The 23,540-nt window shown below is 38.5% G+C and overlaps 2 protein-coding genes across 3 annotated transcripts in view; one reads left to right on the plus strand and one right to left on the minus strand.

Moving 5' to 3' along the window:
* Positions 1-20,545, minus strand: part of ELOVL6 (ELOVL fatty acid elongase 6) — a 119,611-nt gene extending 99,066 nt beyond the window's left edge. The window contains exons 1-2 of one of the 2 annotated variants that reach the window (XM_033105509.1): positions 20,439-20,545; positions 20,175-20,295 (exon numbers count right to left, since the gene is read on the minus strand). In XM_033105509.1, the coding sequence (XP_032961400.1) occupies positions 20,175-20,263 (89 nt within the window). In that variant the 5' untranslated portion in view covers positions 20,264-20,295; positions 20,439-20,545. Of the gene's footprint in view, positions 1-20,174; positions 20,307-20,438 lie in introns of those variants that run through there. The other variant, XM_033105510.1, reaches the window with a different exon arrangement.
* LOC117021996 (basic salivary proline-rich protein 2-like) lies at positions 17,972-20,168 on the plus strand. Its single transcript, XM_033105511.1, has 2 exons — positions 17,972-19,859; positions 19,984-20,168. Exon 1 carries the CDS (start codon positions 18,370-18,372, stop codon positions 18,859-18,861), a length of 492 nt encoding a protein of 163 aa, XP_032961402.1. The 5' UTR covers positions 17,972-18,369; the 3' UTR covers positions 18,862-19,859; positions 19,984-20,168.
* Positions 20,546-23,540: the final 2,995 nt, after the last annotated feature.

Here is a 23,540-nt window from a genome sequence, read left to right on the forward strand (position 1 = left end):
TAGACCCGATAAGAATGAATTCTTCACCTGATTTCTCGATCTGCAGGAGACCTTCGTAATTTAATTTTACCCTTTTATTATTAAATAGTCCATGTCACTCAGCCTATGGCTGCATTCTGCCAAAACAACTTCCTGAACTGTAAAAAAATTCCTTGATTAAGTAACTGGTTGGTCCTTCTACTAGATGTTTTGGCCAAAAATAAGGTGAAATGACATCACCTTCAATGCAAATTAAAAAAAAAAAAAAAAAGATTTAAAATATCCAGATATAAAGCCATTCAGCTATTTTAAATGCATAATGTTCATAATGATGAATGCTGTTACTTTTCAACATGAACCAAAAGAAAATATTAAACAGTCAGATGGTATCTCTTTTTGCCTGCGCCATAGTGAATCAGATTAGACTTCCTAGGGGCTTTCTATTGACCTCCTGAACTGAGCTTGACATGCTAGTGTCAACACATATTCACAAGACTAGATCTGCTTTCCTTCCATTTCCTATCAGTCACAGATGCAAAATCCACAGGCATAGAATATATTTAAAGCACAGAAAGCTGTCATATTATGTACCACAATCTTAACCTACATTTTTAGTCTCACCCTAGAGTTTTCATATCTACGTGTCTAAATCAATACCAAGAATTTAATGCAGTGAACAAACATAACTATTTCTATTGGGTGCAGTTAACTCCTAGGATATTTGCTACCTACTAACCAAACATTCCTTTCCCTTCTTCTTAATTTCTAATGAGACCATATAATTTCAGAATGTATACATTCCACATATATTGCAATTTCTGCTTACAGCATAAGTCACATTCATAATTAAACTAAAAAGACTAACAGAATCATCATTGGGCTCATAAATGATCAGGACATAAATGTGCAATGTTCTCACCTATAAAATGGGGATGAAAATTCCTATCGCACAGGGTCACCATGACAGGACCATGAGATAATGTGAATGTACTGTGTAAACTGAAATACAGACACATTTAAAATCAAGATAATAACATAACTAGACCTTATGCAGCATTAGTGAATACTACACATACATTAACTCTATAGTGCAAGAACACTATCGGGTCAGTACGATTATTTTCCTCATTTTATAGCAGAGGAAACTGAGGTTTGGAAGATGAATGATACATTCTAATAGCAGTGATCCCCGTTGTTGGCTCAAAAGTTTAGGAATCTCATGTGACATAATATGTAGAACTTTATATCACAGGAGATTCCTAAACTTTGAAGATTCCTAAACTTTAGACAGAACCTAGTTCTTTCTTAATCATTTATTTGTACTTCATTAAGAATTATTCTTCCACTTCAATGAGAAGGTTAGTAGAGCTCTAGCTTCAGATATTTAGAGCTCTATCTTCAAAGAGTAAGGAGTAATTTACATTTAATATCACTACACATAAATCAATGTTCCTATTTTTTAATAAGACCATTCTGTTTGTAAAGAATCATGTAAAAAGTACTGACATGAATTTTATAGCAGGCTTACATCTTTTTTTTCTTCTCAGACTGCATGTTCTTATACTAACACAGTTGAGGATAACCTAATCCCCCTCCTTTGCTAACAGAAAACTTAACCTGATACTGTTTGAGGGCAATGTGCCTGGCCCTGAGACACAAATCACGACTGGTATAAGTATCCCAAGGCAATCAATCACTCTTTTTCAGTAGTCTAAGGGAGGGCAAAGCAATCCCAATCTCGTTGCCAGTGAATGGTGAGGCATGTGATGCAATCAGGCGAGGGCCTGGCCAATGAGATGAAGTTATAGCAATAATGGAAGCAAATCCTTATATAAACTTACTAACAGTAAGTTGGCTTGGAAGCTTATCCTTGATAAGAAGAGAAATAAAATAAGGTTTCTTGGATGCTGCCTCTTCCCTTCTGCCTGGGAAGTTGAAGTGAGAACACATGTTTGCTGATATGGCAGCTGTCTTGTGACTCCAGGAAAATACTGCTGATAGCATTAAGAATGGCAAGACAAAAACTCAGAACCTGGATCACTGAAGACATTATTAAACCATTGAACTACAGAGGCTTCCAACCAGACTTACTATTATATGAAATCATTAAATGTTTTATGTTTAATTACATTTGCTACTTGCAATTGAAAGCACCTCAACACAGTTCCTTTATTGGTGGGTATATTCTGCATAGCAAATTGATGAGTATTACCCAAAGTGGACATAATCCATGAAGAAAATAACCTGACATTTATTGCCTTTTTATTTCACTGGTCAAACTTGAAACAATTTTAATACCATTATTCAGTGTATTTTTTTGATCTTTTAAAGCTACTAGTTTTCTTTTTCCTTCTAAGAATGATAGAAGCTAATACGTTGATTGAAAAAAGTGATCTGCATCTCCTCAAGTTTTTCACATGTCAGCTGGAACATTAAAGAAACAATTATCCCATTTACAATTTGGCAAAAAGTATTTAACAATGGAAAAATGTCCATTGTATATTCTTTAAAAAGTCAGATTATAGGGAAACATACTATGAGCTCTATGATAATATTTTTGTTACAAAGAAAAACAGAGATGATTAGATGGAAAAAGAGAGAAGTTTTAAAAGATTTATACCAAAATGTTAGCATTATCTCAAGGTGACATTTATTTTCTTATTTTTATTTATTTTAGTTTCCTAAATCTTCTACAATTGTATTTTAAAGTCTCTTGCCCGAGGCCTACCCATCAAAAGCAGAAACTACAACTGATAGGCTTATTCCTTCTAAAAATGATCAAAATAAGTAGGAATACTTCACTACATTAAGTAAAATCTTTAAAAAAGTAAAGATTATATGTATATCTCTGTAATTCTAGGCCTCCAGGTACATACAATGGATGAAACAAACCAATATATATATAAATTTCAGAAAATAGGATAGAAAAGCATTAATCTTTAAACTCAGCTGAACTCATGAGAAAACAGGAGGACTGCCTTTCCTTTTAATATGAAAAAAGAATTTAAGCTTATTATTGAAGACAGCTAGCAAACTATCGATGGTCTGGCTCAAAAACCAATGAAAACATAATTTATAGCACTATTTCAGAAAATGACTATATTCCAAATGTCCTAGACTTTGCATATAAAAAAGACATGTGGAGCTGTTATATTGTAACTACCTAAGGAAAGCAGTTTAAATCTATTACAACTCATCTAGCTATGATAAACTATAAACATAAAAAAGAGCCTATGTAAGTCTTTCCACTAAGTTAAATTTAATCCTGAAGGGGGCATCTAGTTGCACCAGTTTTTGTTATTGTCTGTACTCTATAGTGAGAAGGTATAATAAGAATAATTCACCAACTTCAGAGTCTCCATACTTTGTCCCTCCAGCACTGCTCAGAAAAAGGACCCTCTGGACGCCAAATGCTTTGTGGGAAAGAAATATTCTCCACAGAATGTTTAGTCAGATGATGAACTCATAGACCTCTGAGGTTGAACTTTCTACTCCTTAGCCATGACATAATTCTGAAAAACATGATAGAGTCTTTTTTTTTCAAATTTCTTTCATGCAGTTTTCCATTATTAGTGAGTTATTTCCTCTATTTAATGTAAGTCCAAAAAAACAACTCTCTGGTTTGCCTGAATTAGTCACATCAAATAACACAATCAAGGCCTAGGCAGCAGTTATCATGTGTTGACCACTTCTTACTGTCACAGCAGAATAAAAGATGTTAGAATCAATATTTGCTCAATTTAAAAAAAATAAGCCCAATAATTAGTAAGGGTTTATTTTTTAAATTACCACAATATTTATATTATACATACAGCATTAAAATTGAAGTCGGTTTTCAAAATAAATAAATGTAGATATTCATTTGGCATTTATAGAACATATACGAAAATTTGAATGTTCAATAAGTTTATCAAAAGTTTATGTGAAAATTCTTGTTCTAATGTAATAAAGTCAAGTACAATCATATAGCTCTCACTCTCCACTGGAAGGTACTGCACCTACACATTCATAGAGATTGTGCTACTCAGCACATTTTACGGCTTAGCAAGTTGTAATTATGGTATTGGACTGATAGAAACAAGCTGCTCTAGATTATGAAACTATCTATGATTTCTTCTGCTTTATTATTGGGGTAGTTTTCAAAATTAAAAAAATTAACAATTTCTATAATTGACAAAAGCTTCACTTAAACAAAAATGATCTGAGAGGAGCTAGATCTACCTTTTCTTCTGCTGTTACAGAAGAAAGACATAAATGTTTAGATTAAAAATTTTAATTTACTTTAAGAAAAATTGTCTTTTGAGGAAATAGTATTTTAAGACTCTTAGAAAAATCGAGTCTAACATACTTAAAATATATTAAATATGCAATATTTTCCTTAGTATTTAATATTTTCTTTTTTGCTCCTCTAGGATATTTCTAACCTATCATGTTTTCTTGCATCCAGAAAGAATACTTATTTAAGTTGTCTAAGGCTTAAGAGCACAAATTTTTCTAAATTTATAGGAAGGATAGAACCAAAATAGCATTACATTGAATCATTTACAGAGATTTTTTAAAAAACGGTACCTATGCGATTTGGAAACATTCACCTCCAACCTCTCTCCTGTGTCCTTTAGTTTGATAGCTGAAACAACTGAGAGGAAAAGAAGGCTATGGAGTGGCAAATCTTCCTAGATACAGGTAACGAAAAAAACAACAAAACACTATTACAAAACAAAACACTACTTTGGTGTACTCAATGGCAATCCCCATCTCCCTGTCTTCTAAGAGTTAGTCCAGAAGAAGCAAGAGTCCAAAGCAAGAGACAAGATTGGCTCTACAAAGCAGTCCTGTGAAAAAACCCTGTCACACTGTCCTGAACCAGATCCCTGGGACTTGTTATCCAATCAGACACATCAGGTTCTCAGAATCCACACAGCCTGGACTCTGGACTAGGCTGGCCCCATAATAACCTTCGTTTCAGCGAGTAACAAAATCTTCCTAGCTCCTCTAACGCAGACACGATCTCCCAGGCATTCTGCAAAACTGGATTATATTTGTTAATCATGTATGTATTACAGGTATGAGTGCAGCATCTGTTTCCAGGTGCCACCAGGTCCCTGAGCCAATTATCCTATTCATTTTTTTCTCTCTAGAGACAGGTTTATGTTTAATCTTTTATCTCTATTAGATTAGATGACTATTGTCTCTGGGGAAGCTTTGCCCTCTTAGCTACATTCCGGAAGACCATGCATAAAAGTTGGAATGTTCAAGTCAAATTAATGTCTTTTATTTCCCTTCCTTGAAGAACTATGGCCCTTTCCTACTAAAAAAAATAATCAAACTGTATAATTTTATTGGAGAAAGAGACGTAAATTTTTTGTGACACCAACATTGACTCATCCCTACTTTAGCCTAAAAAAGCATGTTAATTTGGTGTAAGAATGTGCAGTTCAGAGTTGTCACAAATGACCCTTACGTTTAACTGTATTGCTTACTTGAATGCTTATTTAAAAAAATGCGTCCTTTTTAAAAAAAAGTGTTACATGATACCAGATAGTATACCATTATAAAATGAAAACTTATCTTTTATTATAAAAACAGTAAGTACATTATAGTTAATGCAAAAAAATAGAAAAGGCCATAAGCATAATCAATCACACCACTCATACTATATACCCAGAATATAATATAAAAAGATTATAGAAAACCAGAAGAGCAAAAGGAGAAATAATAACTATCATTTTACCACCTTTATACAACTATTTTTTACCATTTTGGTATTATTTTCTTTCTTATGCATGCAACCCTCACTTTAGGGAAGTCTGTGACTAAGAACCATGTTTTCCCGAAAATAAGACCTAGCCCAACCATCAGCTCTAATGCATCTTTTAATTTTGCTCCATCCATTAATTTTTTTGAAGCAAAAATTGATATAAAATTGAAAATTATATTAAAATAAGACCGGGTAGGATATAATATAATATATAATATAATAAATATAATATAATGTAATATAATAAATATAATGCTGGGTCTTATATAATACTAGGTCTTACATTAATTTCTGCTCCAAAAGACGCATTACAGCTGATGGTCCGGCTAGGTCTTATTTTCAGGGAAACAGAATTAGTCATGCTATTATAAATCAATACGTTTTACTTTTAAGAATAAAAGTTAGATGAAAAGAATAAAATAAGCATTTTTATTATTGTTTCAACAGGGCACTGGACCATCTCCAGATTCACTTAAGGACAATATAAAGATACACTGGATAATAAATCGGAACATTTGAAAGTGAATGAACAACCAGTGTATCCATGCACTGATGCGTTCAACACACATTGAATATCCAAACAAGAAAATGTACAACTATAAGGCTAGAGGCACTGACTTCAAAGCTAAAAACTACGAATGTATTTAAGAGCCAAGTGCCAGCAAACCACAAGGAAGACACAATGGATTTTGGATGGGTGAGGAGGGGAAGGGAAAAGATTTGGAATCTGCATTTGAATAGGTAAGCATGGGATGAGGGCTGCTTCAATAGGTGACAACACTAGGGTATTCGGAGCCAGATATCGACTGGCCTTTCAAACTAATCAAAAGAATTTAGATTTGTCCTGTAGACAACTGGTAGCCAATGAGAAACCATTGAAGGTTTTTAACCACCCGAGTGACATGATGGAATCTGTGACTAAGATAATGCTGAAAGCCCAGAAAGATAATGGAGGTAGGGAAGTAAATGGAGACTAAAAGCAGTGGTGGAAGCCTGAAGGAGGTCAGTGGCAATGGGAATGAATGGACAGAAAAGGACTTGAGAGCCAGATCACACAGGACGTGGTTGTAAATTAGAGGTAAGGAGGGAGGTGGGTGCTGGCCGGGGAGATTTCCTGGCCCCACGTAGATGACAAAGGAGATAGAGCATGTTGGCAGAGGAAGAATCCAATTTGTAAAATCAATGTTCTGAGAAGCAGACCCAAAAAATGTGGGATGGAATCAGCATCAACTAGAGTGGGAGCAAGTATCAGAATCACCTGGGAAGATTTTTTTTTTACAGTACCTGGCCCCCCCACGGACCTGCTAATTCTCAATTTCTGAGATAAAGCCTGTGCATGTGTAATCTGGGAGAAACAAACCTTCCAGGTGAGACTGGCCAAACACCTGGTTAAGGATCCAGGACATGGAGCGTGGTTCTCAAACTTTGTTACCCCAAAAGAAATCAGTAATTACAAAGAACTGTAGAACCAAGTACCAGTCAAAGTGGTATAATCGAATCCTTAAAACTTCCAGAATGTCATGTACAATAGTTTTGTAATGTCCCAAAGCAACAGGTGGCAGACTTTGTATCAGAACACTAATTACCCCCCCCCAGCCGTTCTCTAACACAACTTGCTCATTTTAATGTATAGGTACCGAATTTTAGTAAGCTTTAACAAATTTCTTAGTAGTTCCCAAGTAGATATTATTTAATATTTAATTGTTCAACCCAAAAGTGTGAGTCCTAATTTTTTCTTTTTCAAAAGAATCCACGTGGGTTACTAGTGGACTGTACGCAAATATTTGAGAAATGGCTTAGAAAAGAAAGCCTAGAGGGGATATAATATCCATTTTCAAATGCACACTGTAATGATGACCCTGTATCTTCTACTTTTGAGATTTAAACCTCTGATGTAATTCAATTTGACAGTGGTTTGGCTTGGACTTTTTGAAAGTTTTTTTTCTTTCCTCTTTGCTTCTTTCTCCTTCCCCCAAAAGTTGAGGACTCTGTTTACTGTGCATTTACTATGCAAACCAGATCCAATGGTTCTTTTAACTTCCAACGATTTACTAGGCATACCAGTTTCAATGGTTCTATTCACTTCAGTAACTTCGGAGGGTTAGGGGGTTTTTGCCTCTGACCCTGGGACAGAATAGCTTCTAGGAAGTGCCTAATGACAACACAAGAAATGCTATCATCTATAACCTTCTTTGCAGTGAAGAAAATATAGTTTAAGACACTTGATAGTCTACTCATCTTTCTCTCTTTCTAGCCCCAAAACAAAGTAAAAATAAATAATGATGTAAGGCAGAATGGTAATCTTCATTTTTTTCCTTTCTGATTAGACCCTCTACATTCTGAATGTTGGGATATTCTGAACTCAGAACAACCAGAAACAATATAGGTTAGTGCCACTGATTCTTTTAAGTGTGTCAACGAGGAATGTGGAATGTTTTTGGAGCTACCAGTTAAATAAAACCATGGATACAAATGTTATGTGATTTATTTCAGACTTGTGTATTATTCAATAAAGTAGATAAACCCATAGTATTATCATGTCACGAAACATTTATTGTAATCAGCCAATCCTCATCTCATCTATTCCATCTCTATTAAAAATTAATGTATTTCAATTTGTGATAAAAAAATTTGTTTTAATGTGTGAGGCAGAACATAGTTTTTCAAACTTTTTTTTTAGGAGGATGTGAGCAAGAAGTTTGAAGAACACTCCTTAAACCACCTATTTAAACCTAGAAAACTGCATAAATCATCTATTTTTTTCTGATTAAGCCTCATAATGTTCCTTGACCTCTTCTTAATCTTCTCAGTTTCATAGTCAGTACGTACGAAGTGTTGCACTCCTTTGTGGGGCCAGTTTTCGAAGAGCATATACTTTCTATATCTTCCTACCTACCTACCTACCTACTTACCTACCAGACAACGAGAGTTCCTACCTACCAGACAACGAGAAATCACAATATAACTGCTCTGACAAATGAATGCTTCTCAAATTTGAGCTCAGCAAAATAAAATTGCTTAATTTCCCAGACCTTTGGGTCATTCTACAAGTCAAATCTGTTATTGTTAGTATCACAAATTCCAAGTACGTGCAATACTAAGTCTGAAAAAGGAATGACTCACAGATTAGAGGACCAGCAGTGGAACAGTCCACTAATGAGTTAAGCACTATGGCTTGGAGGCTAGCTATAAAACACCTCCAATCACACTATCCTGTCACAAAGAGGAGTGCAACTTTCAAATGTAATGGCAACCCCCGACCTGGATGCAGAGCTGTTGGTTTATAACCTTGAGAGTGTCCCAGGTGAAATTAGAAACTGGGCCCCATACATGGAGGACAAGATGAGACCAAAGAAAGAGACAGGCCACTCCAGAATAGTAGGTGGCAGTTCAATAAGCAAGAGAACTTACATACAAGGCTAGTCTTGGGCACTGAAGGATGAGTAGATCTCCATACGCACCCACCAGAATCTTAAGTGTTCGTATAAAGGCCTTAATGTGGTTCAGCCATGTATACCATCCAGATGGTCTCAACAACACATTGCTCTCTCAAAGCTGTGTCCCTGAAGTGGCCGCTAGTATGGGAACAGTGGGCGGAACATCCATTCCACAGACAGCGGAAAGGTGAGCTTCCAATTGCCCGGGTCCAGCTCTCAGGTCAAGGTCAACAGGCAGTCATATCCCCTTGAGGACTTCCTCCAAGAGGAGTTAAGAGGGGGAACAAATGAGCACATGGAACAAGCTCCCCCATTTCCTGTGAAGTCCTGATGAAATTTTTTGTCTCAAGAATAAGAGAATTGGGAGCCTTAAAGAAAGTGGAGAGATTCCACTTGAAAAGTTACTCTACCACAGGCCTACCACAAGCAGACACAGAAAACTGATGTATGATGGTCTCTTATTTTACTTCACTAAGAAACCTAACAGCCATGCCTCTTTCATTGAAAAAAAAAAAAAATCTTTGAACCAAAGACTTACTTGAAGCATAAATATGCAGGTTCATTACTCCAAAATTTTCAGCCACTATCATTTTCACTTATTAACGTAGAGTGATATCTACCTTTAGTGTGGATAACATATTAAAGACACTCTCATGCTTTTGTTGAATAAATTATTAAATAAGATAATCCCAGGTGCTTTGTAGGAAATAAATAGCAATCAGTGTCTATTACCAGGACTGACTCAACTTTACACTTCATTACTTATGACTGAAGATAAAGCAGAACTTCTGAATATGTTTCCAAATGTTCATGGTACAGCCAGCCCCACACTTTTTATTAATCCACATTTATATTAACAATGCTTTCTCTTGCCAGGATCTTTCAAAGCAGGTTACAGCTTTCTACAAAGTGGAGTTGATGTCATACATTTTCTTTTTTTTTCCCCTCAGTGTCTACACCTTGGTGGTTCCTAGGTAGTGGGGCTCTATTTGGAAGATTGAGTGCAAGACCACTTGGAGTTACCTCAGGAATTTAATTATGATTCCATACAGTCTCCCTTTTCCCTCTGGATCCCATAAAGTCTATGGTGCAGACAACTATGAAGGTATAATAAAAATGTATGTGCTGGGCCCTCCTCTAAGGGCTTATATACATAATAAATTGTTTAATCCTCACCACCTACTAAGGTAGATTCCGTTATCATCATCGTCACCGTCACCATCACCATCATCCCCATCCCCATCCCCATCCCCAATGCTATTATCATCATCTCCCAATTTAGAAATGAGGGAACTGAAGCAGAGGCACTAATTAATCTGGCAGCAAGGTCATTCAGCGCCTGTGTGGTGGAACCAGGGCTTCAACACAGCCACACTGATTCCAGAGTCCACAGGCTTAACCACTACCCTATAATACCACGGTGAACACTCTTCACCACATCTGTAAAAAACAATGAAAAATCAGTGCAAATAAGAGTCCGAAAATTAGCAGGAAGTCAAAGAGACTAATACCTCCCTCCTCACATTGAGCCAGAGCCCTCTTCTCTTCTCTTTCCCTTCTTCCCTGGGGCTGTTGACCTCAGTAAGGGTAGACATAAGTACAGGTGTTTTTCTCTTCATTTTCCATGGTGATGGAAAATAGAATATTTCATATACTACGTAAACTAGTTGCTAGGTCTCCCAACTATGGAATTTAGCGTACTAGACACCATGAAAATCATTCTGGAGAAGAAATTATTGGTAACTATAAATCATGCCAGACAACAGGCTAATATCCTTATACTATCCCAAGTGTAAGCAAATAACTCATTAGGAAAGGCCAGGTACAGATAATTCACAAAAGCAAATGGAAAACAAACACAAGTAAACTTTTTTGAGTCCTACTAGAAATAAAACAAATAACTTAAAGTAAAGGGATATCATTTTTTACATTAATATCAACATTTTAAAAAATGTGATCATCTTCAGTACTAAGAAGGGCATGAAAATTCTCCTTCTCTGGTGAAATGTAAATTGGTCCAACATTCCTAGACATCAACTTGACTGTAGATATCATAAACCTTAAAGAGAGTCATTCCCTTGCATGCGATAGATTATATTTATCCTAAAATAAAAATCATCAGGTAAGTGAAAAGATTAATATACAAAGATATTCAGAGGTCTATTTCTAATAGCAAAACAGTAGAAATAGCATGTTTAACATTAAGGGACTGGTTACCTAAATTAATTTAAGTCGAAACAATAAAATATTAAACAACTACCAGAAATTATACTCGTGGAGAAATTTTACTGTCATGAAACACATTTATAATGTAAAGAGGAAAAAAGAATAACACAAAAAGTTATAAAGAATGTAAAGTGCCCAGTGCAGTCCCTGGTACATCAGAGAAGTCACCGTCAGGGACATAGACTGAATTATCTAAACTATGTAAGAAACATGGAAACAAGACTGAAAGAAAGTTGGCAAAATAACTGTGGTTGCCAGAGAAGTAACAGATTGGGGGAGGGGCATTATCACTTTGTGAGGGGTGTAAAGTCTAACTATTACATTGTTTTGTACACCTGAAACTAATTTTAAGAAAAATTAAAGGCATTTTCTTCCCTGCATCTTTATGTTTTTAATGTTTTCATTTATTTTTCCTATAATATTTCTTCCTTTGAATTAAAGTAAAACATATTAAAGGAATTAAAGAAAAAAATTAAAACTAACAAACAAAACAACAAAAAAATTACTCTTGGATTCTTCATATTGTAGGAACTCACCTAAGAATAGAGACATCCTCAACCCACACACTTTTTTTTCCTGTCAACTGACAGTGGCTATTTACCAGTAGCTACCAAAACCTGCCTGCAGGAAAAAAAGCCTAGCTGAAGGCAGCACCAGGTGGAAACAAACATCCAGGGTCTAAAAACCAAGCTGAGTGTATGAGACTAACAGTTTGGAAAAGCAGATACAGGTATCCTTCATAAGGAATGGTCCAAATCTGTGTGTCATGGTTTGAGGTGAAACTGGAATCGATTATCGATCATTAAAAGTGGCATGGCTTTCTCCAATTATAAAAACGTTGATAGATACTGAACAAATAATATGCAGAAAATAGCATTTCTTAATTATTAAAGTATTTCTCTATAAAGTTTAATGTTAATTATAACATTGATACGTGCTTTTTGTAGTTATCCTGGCCTTAAGGGTTCTGGATCCTCTTAGTGAAAAATTCAAAGACAACAGACACTTGGCAAGATATTGCAAGTATAAACATGTAAGGTACTTTACAGGTTTAGTTTTCAAGAGCATTGTTTTATTGATTGAGTACGTATTCCTATTCAAATAAGGGGATCATTGGAGCCTGCTACCAAGCCTTAAGTCAGGCAGGGAGCCCATTTCTTTTTATCCCTATATATAAATCACAACTTGTTTAAACCACACTGCGCCTCATTTCCTGTTGTGTGAAATTGAAAAAAATAATGCATCAAAGTGTGGTTGGAAGGATTTAACAGCCAACACATGTAAAACATTTTTTTAAATGCCTGCAATCAGTAAGTATTAGTATCACTGCTCCAGAATGTAGAAAATCTACCATACTAAGATCTTTAATAAAGTCTATGTCAAAAAGTCATAAAATTGAGAAGAAACTATAGCTTTTGATATATAGAGTACCTTTTATTGAGCTTCCTACCCTCTTATTGTAATAAGCACTGATAGTCCAGCTTTTAAATGCTTAAGGCTTGAATGGGCTTCAACAAAAATCTCACACATTGAAAAAAAAAGTGTCATGAATAAACTTTCTCATCAGGCCTTTTTTTTTTTTTTCCATTGAGCCTCCTAAAATAACATCATGAAATTCTCGACCTCAAAGCATTCAATCCCACTGAACTCACCTCACCTGAAAATGTCTATTATCCCAATCAGAATGGGACTAGCATCTTAAAAACATTTACATTTTAATACCATTTCTGTGAATAGCAATTAAGCAACTGGGCCTAAAAGACAGAAAAACTTGAGGGTTTCAGCTATTAACCATATTGAAGACTTTTTTAAACTTTATTAACAATTGGGGTAAATACAAAGTACTAAATGATCAATTATTGCAGTTTTAAGACATTAAAATTGTATTAACTAGTTTAGGAAAACATCGACAAAATTGTCCATTAAATAAGGACCTATTTTGCAGCAAATTTTAGAAAATACGTTTGGCTTAGCAAGATATTCTTCTAATAGCAAGAAATAGACAAGAAATGAACTTTAATAGGATTTGAAGCTACTATGCCAGTTTCCATTTTTTAAAAAAAGTCACTTTAACATGTTTATGTATATGTACATGTATTTGTGGATACACATATAGTTTTCTAGGTAAAATTCCTGTACTCTCCTAACAAAGATAAATGATAAACATGCATTTCACTCATCTTTTCATAGTCTTCAAAGCATGATCTTACATACTGTCCATTAAAAGTTAAGAGTCAGTTCCAAAATTCAGCCTCAGAAGTCAAAGGATCATTTGAAAGAAAAACTAGCTTTAAGGATGGGTGTTAATAAAATTAAAGGTTGAGCTAGAACATCTGAAATTTACCTTTAAGAAAATGGAGTTATACTTACTTCACTTAAAAGATGAGATCATAAACTGGATTAAAAACATAGGGGTCCCCCTCCCCAAAATACATTATAACAATGATAATTCTCCTTATCAGATTGCAATTAGGAAATCTTCTGCAAGAGCTTTAGAAAGAAAAAAAAACTATATGGAATTCTAAAAGAAATAGAAAAAAAATATTAGAAAATCATGAGTATCTAGCCAGTAAAATTGCTTCTAATCAGCATGTCTTATTTATCTCAGCAAAGTTTCAATCTTTTTCACTTGTACATTTTTTTGGGGGGGTGGGGGGCAACCAATATTAAATTTCAGAAAGTTTACAATAGGTGACTGAATAAACAAGTTTCCTGAGTACTCATCACTCCAGTACAGTATAGTAGGATAAAGACGCTTAAAACCAAAAATCATAAGTATTCAATATAGAAATGAATCAGGATAAATACATAATCTTGAACTTAGATGACTTTCATGGACCTGTACTTTGGGATGGGTTTTGCTCCATAAACTTAAAATTACAAATTCACTTTTTACTTTAGGGCAATAATTTTTTTTTTTTTTCTTTTTAAGGAGGGCGCATCTCAAAGTGGCCCATGCGGGGATCGAACCGGCAACCTTGATGTTAGTAGCAACGCACTCTAACCAACCGAGCTAATCGGCCACTCTAATAATTTATTTTAAAAAGGATTAATCTATCTCTAAAATAAAATTTTTGTAAGTTAAGTTAAAATTATTGTAACTTAATTATTGTAAGTTAAAAATTCTCTGAGTAGCTATGCCAACACTGCACGTTTGTATCTGCCTGTATACACACACAATCAGAATACAGATAAAGGAATAAAGTTACGAGTTTTAACATTTCAATAAAGCTATGTTATATTTTCATTCAGATTTCCTAAGGTTATCAATAGAAATAATATTGGTGGCACAGGTAACTATTCTAGATAAACTTTTCCAGGTAAATGCTTTGCTCTCCTAACAGAGATAAATGGGAGCTACTAGAAAAGTAAAGGTAAGAGCTAATGTAAATTTTGTGGACTGTTGTCTGGACAGCTCAGCTCACCTTTGTGTCCATACAAAAAATATTAAGTGGGTCATTGAGACAATTTTTAGACAATTCATCTCAGAAAATACTTAGGCCTGAAATACGCAGGTCACTGAACCAAAGATGAATTCTTGAATTACCTTAATAGTGCTACACTCCTTTCTTTCTTTCTTGGCTGAAGACTGATTTTGATGGTGAATTCATGCCTTCCTAAGTATTTCTAAGTCTCCATCCCCCTCACAGCTCTTCCACAGTCTAACTTGAAAAATTCTTCTTTAAAGGAATTACACAAAGCAACTCTTAGATCTGGAGTGAGTTGACTTTGGAGTGATACTGACACCATTAGAATTATCATCTAACATTAAGAGCAACAAGCAAGCAGCCTTCTCTAGACCACAAAAGTTAACTCCCAATTTAACAAAAGGTCTTATGTAGAAGTTTTACCATCATATACTATTTGTAAGTAATGTAAATATAGAGATGAATAATATAATCATAAAATAATTTGCATTATCCCTGGGAAACCTAAAAAAAAAAAAGACTGCATAAATATACATCAACTTTTTAAAGATACGTGAAAGTTTTCAGATCAAAATTCCCACACAAGATTTTATTTTTTTTAGGATCATAACATGGATCACATTTTTCTTTTGTGAACATTTTCTCAGTCTTCTCATTCTTAACCTAGTGCTTATTAGGCCAGTATCCCAGCGTTTTGTAAAGTTTATTGAATGACTGTTTAAGTTCCTCACACTCAGGACTTTTCAGTTGTAAGGCTAATATGAACTGTGGTTCTCCGAAATAAGTGGCAAGCAACATAATGAGTACAATGTGGACACAGTATTTTCCTAGACAGCTGACCAAATTTGTATTTGCTGTCGTGTCATTGATTAAATGAGACTCTCTGGCCTTTTCCATTTCATGACCACAGACTGCACTATTTTCCAGCCATTTTTCTTACAAATGCATACAGCAGGTCACAAGGAGGATTTTAGGGATCAATGCAAAGCAATTATCACTCCAGGAAAAACAACAGCCTGCATTTTAAAGTTTGATAGACATTATGATACTATATTTTGAGTAAAATATTAATACAGGCTTATAATGCTTTTATGTTCTTTAATACTGAAATTGTACATCATGTTACTTTCTAAACCTCACGTATAAGAAAGAACACAGATGTACAATTCTTTTAAATAGTGTTTCTTTTAATTTTTTCCTTAGTAATAACAAATTTGTGGATAAAAAGGTTTTCTTAGCTAGACAGTATTTAATCCTAAAAATTTCTACACTATCTTATAGACCCTACTATACAGAACACAAAATATAAAAATAGAAAAACCCTTATAATCATCACCATGGGAGGAGGGAGGGGAAAAAGTCACAAAAACATACAAAGCATTTTAAGACTGGATGTGGAGGAGGATGCCAGAAGGGAGGGGGGAGGGTTTCACGAGGTTCTAGGCAAGCCCTGTGATGACGTCACCTCACATACATAATGTTACAGCAGTCAGCACAGGCCTCCTGCTTTCCTATTGGTGAACACCCGTGTCAGCAGACATCAGAAGATAATCATCATTGGCCAGACAATTACAACTGGAGCAACTAGCATCCACTGTGAGCCCAGACCTGGCAGGCTGCTGAAAGAGAAGGCAGAGCTCAGCTGGCCTTCTTACTCAATGAATTTTATGTCGCCTTACCAATCACTAGGCATTTTGCTCCCTTGCTAGCAGCCCTTATAAATTAAGTTGGCTATTAGTGAGAATAGCAGGTAAAGGCCAGACAGCTCATAAAAGAACAAAATGCCTCTTTTCAATGTTGTTAAAATCACAAGGGGCTTTCAGTGTAAAATTGGAACTCAAAAACGCTATTGAGCTAAAAGCTGGCATTTTCTTCTACCTCATACAATAAACTCATTTACCAGATAATATGACCCAAGATATTTTTAACTCGACATGTAGTTTCAAGATGAGACTCAGAATGATTCTCCAAGGCAATATAATACCTTGCATTTCAATTGCTTTCGTAATTTGTCATATGTAAAACTATCTATTAGAAAAGTAAAAACATCCATAGTATTTATCCTGTGTCTAGAACAATGAATATAGGGTTAGTCATTCATTAAAACAGCAATAAACTTGCCTCAGCCAAAGCCTTTAGCATTTATACAACACCACTCCAAAAAAGGGACCCCATGACATTAATATGTGATAAGGTAATGAATATGAATTATAGGATATGTTTAAGAAACTACACTTACTTAAGCTCCTCTTAAATGACACTTGGAAGTCCAGACAGCATACTGACAAAACAGCAGTCTGGCAGTCCTCACAATGCTTCAATAGTCAGTCTAGGTCATTTTTGAGATAAATTATAATTCTCTTAATTAACAAGTTTTGTTTGAGGCTATGTCTAGGAGATTTTTAAGGACAACTGCAAATGATTTCTCAAAACATAGTAGAAGCTTCACAACATTGTGTTTTTTTCCCCAGAAGCTATTTTAAACCATTTTAAGTTAAGGAGTCTGGAAAAGTTAAGACCTTGCGGTTTCCTAAACTTCTGCCACCAAGAGGGTCTAAGCCTTGGTTATGGAGATCCCTTCTGTTAACAAAGGACATGAAAAGAAAATCTTCATTTTCTTAAACACCCGGTTCAAGACTTTTTGGCTCTTGGAGTTATTGGAAGCTTTATAAAATTGGTCCCCCTTGATACTGGGAGAAATGCACATAGGACAAGATAGTTAAGGTCAGGAAGACTTGCAAAGGAAGGTGAACAGCCAGCAGGGATTTTTTTTTCTTTTTCTTCTTTTTCTTACTGCAGTAAGCAAGGCAAGGAGAACATAAAGTCAACAAAAAGGAAAAGGCAGGAAAGGGAAATTCTCCTATGGGGCAAAGACATAGTATTCGAAACGCAGGGGGGGGGGCAAGTACGCTAAGCTTTAGATGTTAAAAGGTAGTGCTGACCATAAAATGGGCACCAATCATCATTTTAACTCAGTGGACAAGCATTTTCCCCATCTGCCATGTACAGAGCGTTCTTTATAGTGCTCTAACTAATCTAGAGTGGAATGGGACAAGAACTATACCCTAAAGAGCTAATGGTCTGTCTAGTAGGAGGCACAGACATACATGTAAAGATTTATATATATAAATAAAAGCCAGGAAAGAGATTGCCATAAGAAAACTACAGGCAAGTAAAGAGATAGTAGGAAACAGCGGTCAGAGCCCAACAGGCAAAGCTAAGTGGGCGCATTTTTGCCAGTTTCAGTCCGGTGAGGGCTAGGCCCTGTTGGACTGTGTGTGTACTTGTTGAGTGAATGGAGAAAAGAGGCGGGAAATGATACCTGGAGGAGACACAGAAAGTGGCCACAGAGAAAAGGCAAAAGTAAATAAGACGCAGTCTGGGCGGCGGTGGTTCAAGGGAGGACTAGCCGACAGTGAATGGGGGCAGCCTGAGCGAGAGGAAGCCGGCTCCGGGAAAGCAGGTTCGACATGGGTGCTGCAAGTTGGAGACACACCGACTTTAGCAAACACAGAGGACACGGGGCTAATGGGGAAGGAAGATGGGCTCGAGTGGTGTAGCAAGAGGATACGATAAACGACTGCAGAGAAGACCCGGGCCCTCGGGGGCCGCGGCGGCGCGGCTCGGGCCACCACCCCCACCCCGCCTTCAGCACCACCCCCAACGCGGGAAGAGGAAGTGCTTCTGGAGAAGGTCCCCGGGTGGCGCGCCCGAGGGGCTCGGCTTTCCCAGGCGCCGAGGCCTTTCAACGTCTAGCCTCCTCGGGATCAAGCCTCAGTGTACAACCTCTTTCGACCACCACCGCCCCCCTCCCCGGCGCTCTCGGCCTCGGGGACCCCTTGCCCCCTGTGCCTGCCTCCCTTCCCAGCCTTCCCAGCGGATCGCGAGGCCCTCCCGGCTTCCGACTCTGGCCCTGCGCGGCCCTCCGGCCCCCTGCGCCCTCCAGCCCGCGGGGGCAGCGCTGGGGGCGGGCTCCGCCCAGCTGCAGCCACACGCCGCCGGCCGGCCGGCGGGCGGGGAGGGAGGAGGCTAGAGCGGAGGTCCAACCACCCGAGGATAGTCGCGACTCTGGGAGACGAAAGAAAGGAAGTTGAATTCCCCTCCCCGGCTCCGACCCGCGGCAGCTCTCCCAGTGCAACAACCTGCCCGGCCACCCGCGCGCCAGCGTCTCTGGTTTCCCACTGCCGAGATGGGGGAGGGAAGGCAGGTCTTGAGGGAAAGCGGCAAGCGGCGGGTGGGGTACCCCAGCGCCCGCGAGCCCCCTCGGCCTAACGCCCCACCCCAACACTCGGGAGGCAGCGGGCCTCTGCCCATCTCGGGGTGCACAGGGCTTGCACTTTACTGATGACCAGACCCGGGGTTAGGGCGAGGGAGGGAATGTCTGCCACAGCAGCTCTGTCTACAAGGAAGAGCGAGATGAGCACGCCCTACTCTGTTAAATATTGCAAGGTGACACAGTATCGCCTCCCACACAAGGATTTTTCAAAAGGACTGGCGGAGGGAAACACAGTAAACAAGAAAGACGCTTTCCCCGATTAAGAAGTTTGGGGAAGAGCCCCCAAAGACTCTGCAGACCCAGGGGATTTTAATGTGTCTCAGCTCGAATCAGCAGCCTCCCACTGAATTAGAACTGAGTGTGTTCAAAAGGCGTTTCCGTAAAACAGAAACTTACTAATAATGGCGTGGCTCCACTCGCTTGGGTTCATTCATTTTTATTTCTGTTTTCATTGTCCCCTCCCCCCCTGCCCCCGCCTCTATGAAACCGGAAAGGGTCCTCGTGGGGAAAAGGGTCAAGGAAAGGAGGAATCCGGCAGGGGAGGGCAGAGAGGGAGGTGAAGCGGGTAAGCTGCAAGGAGAAAGGAAGGACACGAGGGATGGGGAGAGGGCGAGGACCAGAGATCCGAGGACGGCGGGTGGGAGAGGGTTAAACAGAGCCGGAGACCGGGTCCTCCTTCACAGCCTTGCACACTCCGCTCGCGAGAGGCCAAGCAAGAAAACCCCACTTTAGATGAAAGCCAGGAGGCAACACAGGTAGGGAACCTGGACTATATGGCATCTCTCCCGCCTTTCCTGCCGCGCAAACATCTACAATATGTATACGCGCGCACACACAGACATATATAATGTGTTCGATGTTATATAATCTGTGTTAAAGAGACATGTGTGGCCGAGGGTCGCACACCCAGACCTACGCGCCTCATGCGACCCGCGTGTCTCGGCGGCTGGTTCTCTGAGGCCCGCGATTCCCGGCTCCATTCAAGCCCAGACCTGGAACACCGACATTAAGGCACACCGGGAAGACGCGCAGGGCTCCGGGACATAAGATCACGCGAAAGCATCACCTACCAGTTTTCCTGCATCCATTGAATGGCTTCATTCTCGTTGAACTGCTTTTCGAATTCATATTCTTGTAAAGTCAACACTGACATGTTCATTGGGGCTGATCTTCGGAGTCGCTACGTGTTCTCTACACAAAATAAAATAATCTGTAAAGCGCTAGGTTTCGAGTGCTATGCTTCCCCCACCCGCCCCCCAGGTCTTCCCCTCGCCGCTGGGTCGCGGCGGTCGGTCTCTCCCAGCCTCTCAGCTACATCCAGGGCTGAGCATTGCCTGCGCTCGGTTCCCAGCTCCGCGCTCTGGGGCTCTCCTCCTCCCGGCGTCTGCACCCACCGTAGGACGAAATGAATGCCTTGTGGTCTTAGTGCCCGCACGTTTGTCCATCACCCTTTTTACTCGTCTACAGGGAAATCTCCTCCCCCTCGTGCGATCCGAAAAATTAACCCTTTGCAAGGGAGAGCGAGAGTGCACGAAACCTCACCACCTCTGGGGGCCAGTTTTGCCTAAGCGAAGGTGACTAGAGGAGTGGAGAAAGGAAGAGGAGAGGGAGGAAGTGGCCTCGAGGTCAGCCACAGCCCCCAATTCCGACCTTGTGGGCCGCCAGCTTTGCCTTTGAGTGTAGTTTGGGCGTGCGTGGCACAGCCCCGAGGCGCGCGGACCCGCGAGAGTGGACAGGGAAATAGTAAAACCTGCCAGCAGTCTTGTAAGAACTCCAGGCACATTTGCTCTGAGATCACACAAAAAGGGAACGGGCTTCCCACCTTGCCCCCGCTATACTCTCCGGGTCCCCCACCCCAGAGCTATGGCTTTGACTCACAAATCTGGGGCCGGGCGGCCCGCAGAGCTCCTCAATCACATGCGGGCTGGGGATGCTGAGGATGAGGATGGTGGAAAGTCGAGACTGAATAGTAGCCAGAAGAGGGTGATACCTTAGGTGGAGGGTTTGGGTACGGGGAGTGGTAGAGTTAATGAACTGAGACAAAGGGGGAAGGAAGTTAGCAGGTAGGAAACTGGACGAACTGGTCCAATGCAAAAATTTATTTGTATCCATGAGAAATTTCGCTTTATTTATTGTACAGGTAGGCGGAACAGAATTATTTGAGGGTTAAATGTAGCGTTGACCCCTACTGAACTCCCAGTCTCACAACAATGTTTTAGCCCCAGCTTCTATATGCACCCCCTTCCTATTCTCAGAGGAAAAAGTATTTTCTACTCTGCCTGTCTCTCTACTCATTCCTCACAAGTTAGGAAAAATGAGATACGAGACATGGAGGCCTTTATTAATATATGGATGAACTGTAAGCTTGAAATATAATAACAAGGAACCTATGCTTTAAAAATCAGGTGGACATTAGGAGCAGCAGAAAATTCTCTTTCTCCCCACCTCCCTGATAGTCAATGGACAGGGTATTTTCATTCAAAGTCAAGTGCCTGAAAACAACTGAAAAGTGGCAACTGGGAGAAACATCTCTGTCAAGGAGGAAGGTATGATAAGAAATTAAAGAAAGAGTTTTAAAAATCCAGTACAAGATTGTATAGAATCAAAGGGCTAAACTTGTTGATGATTACCAAATTATTTTGTAAGTTGACACTCCCAAATATTCCATATATAGACTTTTTAAGCTTTGTCATTCTAGAGACTTCTGCAACACAAGTCTCAGAGAAGGTAAAACCCAAGCCAAAAGACTTGGCTCCATTGGGCTGGAAGGTGGGTGTGGCCTAAGGAGATAAGGATTTTAGCATAGTACCTGGGCTTGTGAGCAATCAGTAAATATTTGTAAAGTGAATGAATAATTGGGTAAAGGAATGAAAGGAGTAAAGAGAAAAAAATCCACCAAACAGTTTACTGTATGTTACAAGTATAAGTTGTACTTTTCTCTTTAAAGGATTCAATTTTTCAATTCGGTATTCTTACTAGTAGTGATAACATCATTTTCAAACTAGGGAGAAATTCACATTAACTTACCATGTTTCTTATTCAAATAAAGTCTGTGCTTGCCTGTTTATTTTCCAAAGATGGATTTGGGGTTATGTCAAAAAAGAAATATCTGTTTTGTTCTTAACAGTGTCTAACGAAAAATTACTCCAAAATGGGAGATATGTCTCTATTTCTTGACCTTTAAAAGTGGACAATTACAAAAAAAAGGTAAATGGTTGATAGTAGTAAGAGCTGTTGAGGGTATTCAGAACAGGCACTGTTGGTGGGAGTCAAAACCGGTGACTATCTGGAAAGCTATTTGGCACCCTATTTGGTCATTTTAACTCCACTTATCCTTTGACCATTCATTCACCAGATATTCCTGGAGCCTGTGCTCTTCTGAGCTCTTGGGACTCCATGTGGAAGAAGAGAGACAGGACTCTTGCTCTTTTGGAGTTCACATTCTAGAGTGAACGACAAAATGACTTAATAGAAAGTGAAGTGCTAAGATTAAACAGCATGAGGGGTGGGAGTGCTCATTTAAACCATGAAGGGCTCACTGAGAAGATGACTTTCGGTTGAAACCATAATGACAAAGAGCCAGCCCTCTGTGACACAGTGTTACAGGAAGCAAGAGTAAGTCCAAAGGCCCTGAGGTAAGGAATGAAATTGCAGGACTGAGAAAAGGCTTGTGTGTCTCCATGTCATAACTGACAGGTTGGAGAGGCAGGCAGGGGCCAAGTCTTCACAGCCTGGTAAATCAAGACAATATATTTGGATTTGCACGTTGTATATAGTGTAACATTAAGAAAAACATCTACAATTATACACAATTTTTATTTTTCTGGAGAGACAGACAAGAATTTGTTGGTGATGTATGCTTTTGGGGAAAGACCTGGGAGCAAACTAAAGAGAATTTCTACTTACTATTTTTACTGTTTCTCTTCCTAAAGTATTTAAACTTTCTTATGATGTATGTGTAACTCATTTAAAAACAAGTCAATGGGAGTTAGCTGAGTAGTGAGATGATGGGTCACTTTTCTATTTTTAATTTTCTATTTTGAAAAACTTAATATATAATATAATATTAGAAATAACACATTTAAAATGGTGATTTTCCAAGACTTATTCTAAATTACAAAACATACACTGAGTCCTGGCTATTTGCTCAGATGTTTTCCTGTCTAGGGGCTATAGAAGTTTAGGCAAGATGGAGGGCAATATTGGGAGGGTGCCCAGCAACACCACTAGGAATTTTTATGAAAAGATTTATTGTGTGTGTTTCTAACCCATAAACAGATAGGTAATTAATATTGCATATAAATAACTTCAGCTCAAAAAGTAACAGTTAATCGATATTTAGCAGTAAAATGTTAAAAATTAGGCCAGAGAGTCAGAAGTATTTAAAAAGAGAAACTTATAGCAAAGATGACTATGAAACAAAAGATCTGGATTTC

This window comes from Rhinolophus ferrumequinum, chromosome 5 (genome assembly GCF_004115265.2).
Source record: "Rhinolophus ferrumequinum isolate MPI-CBG mRhiFer1 chromosome 5, mRhiFer1_v1.p, whole genome shotgun sequence".
Taxonomy (NCBI): domain Eukaryota; kingdom Metazoa; phylum Chordata; class Mammalia; order Chiroptera; family Rhinolophidae; genus Rhinolophus; species Rhinolophus ferrumequinum.

Excerpts from the sequence above, each read along its gene's own strand:
- LOC117021996 (XM_033105511.1), top strand. The coding sequence starts at position 18,370 with ATGGGCTCGAGTGGTGTAGCAAGAGGATACGATAAACGACTGCAGAGA.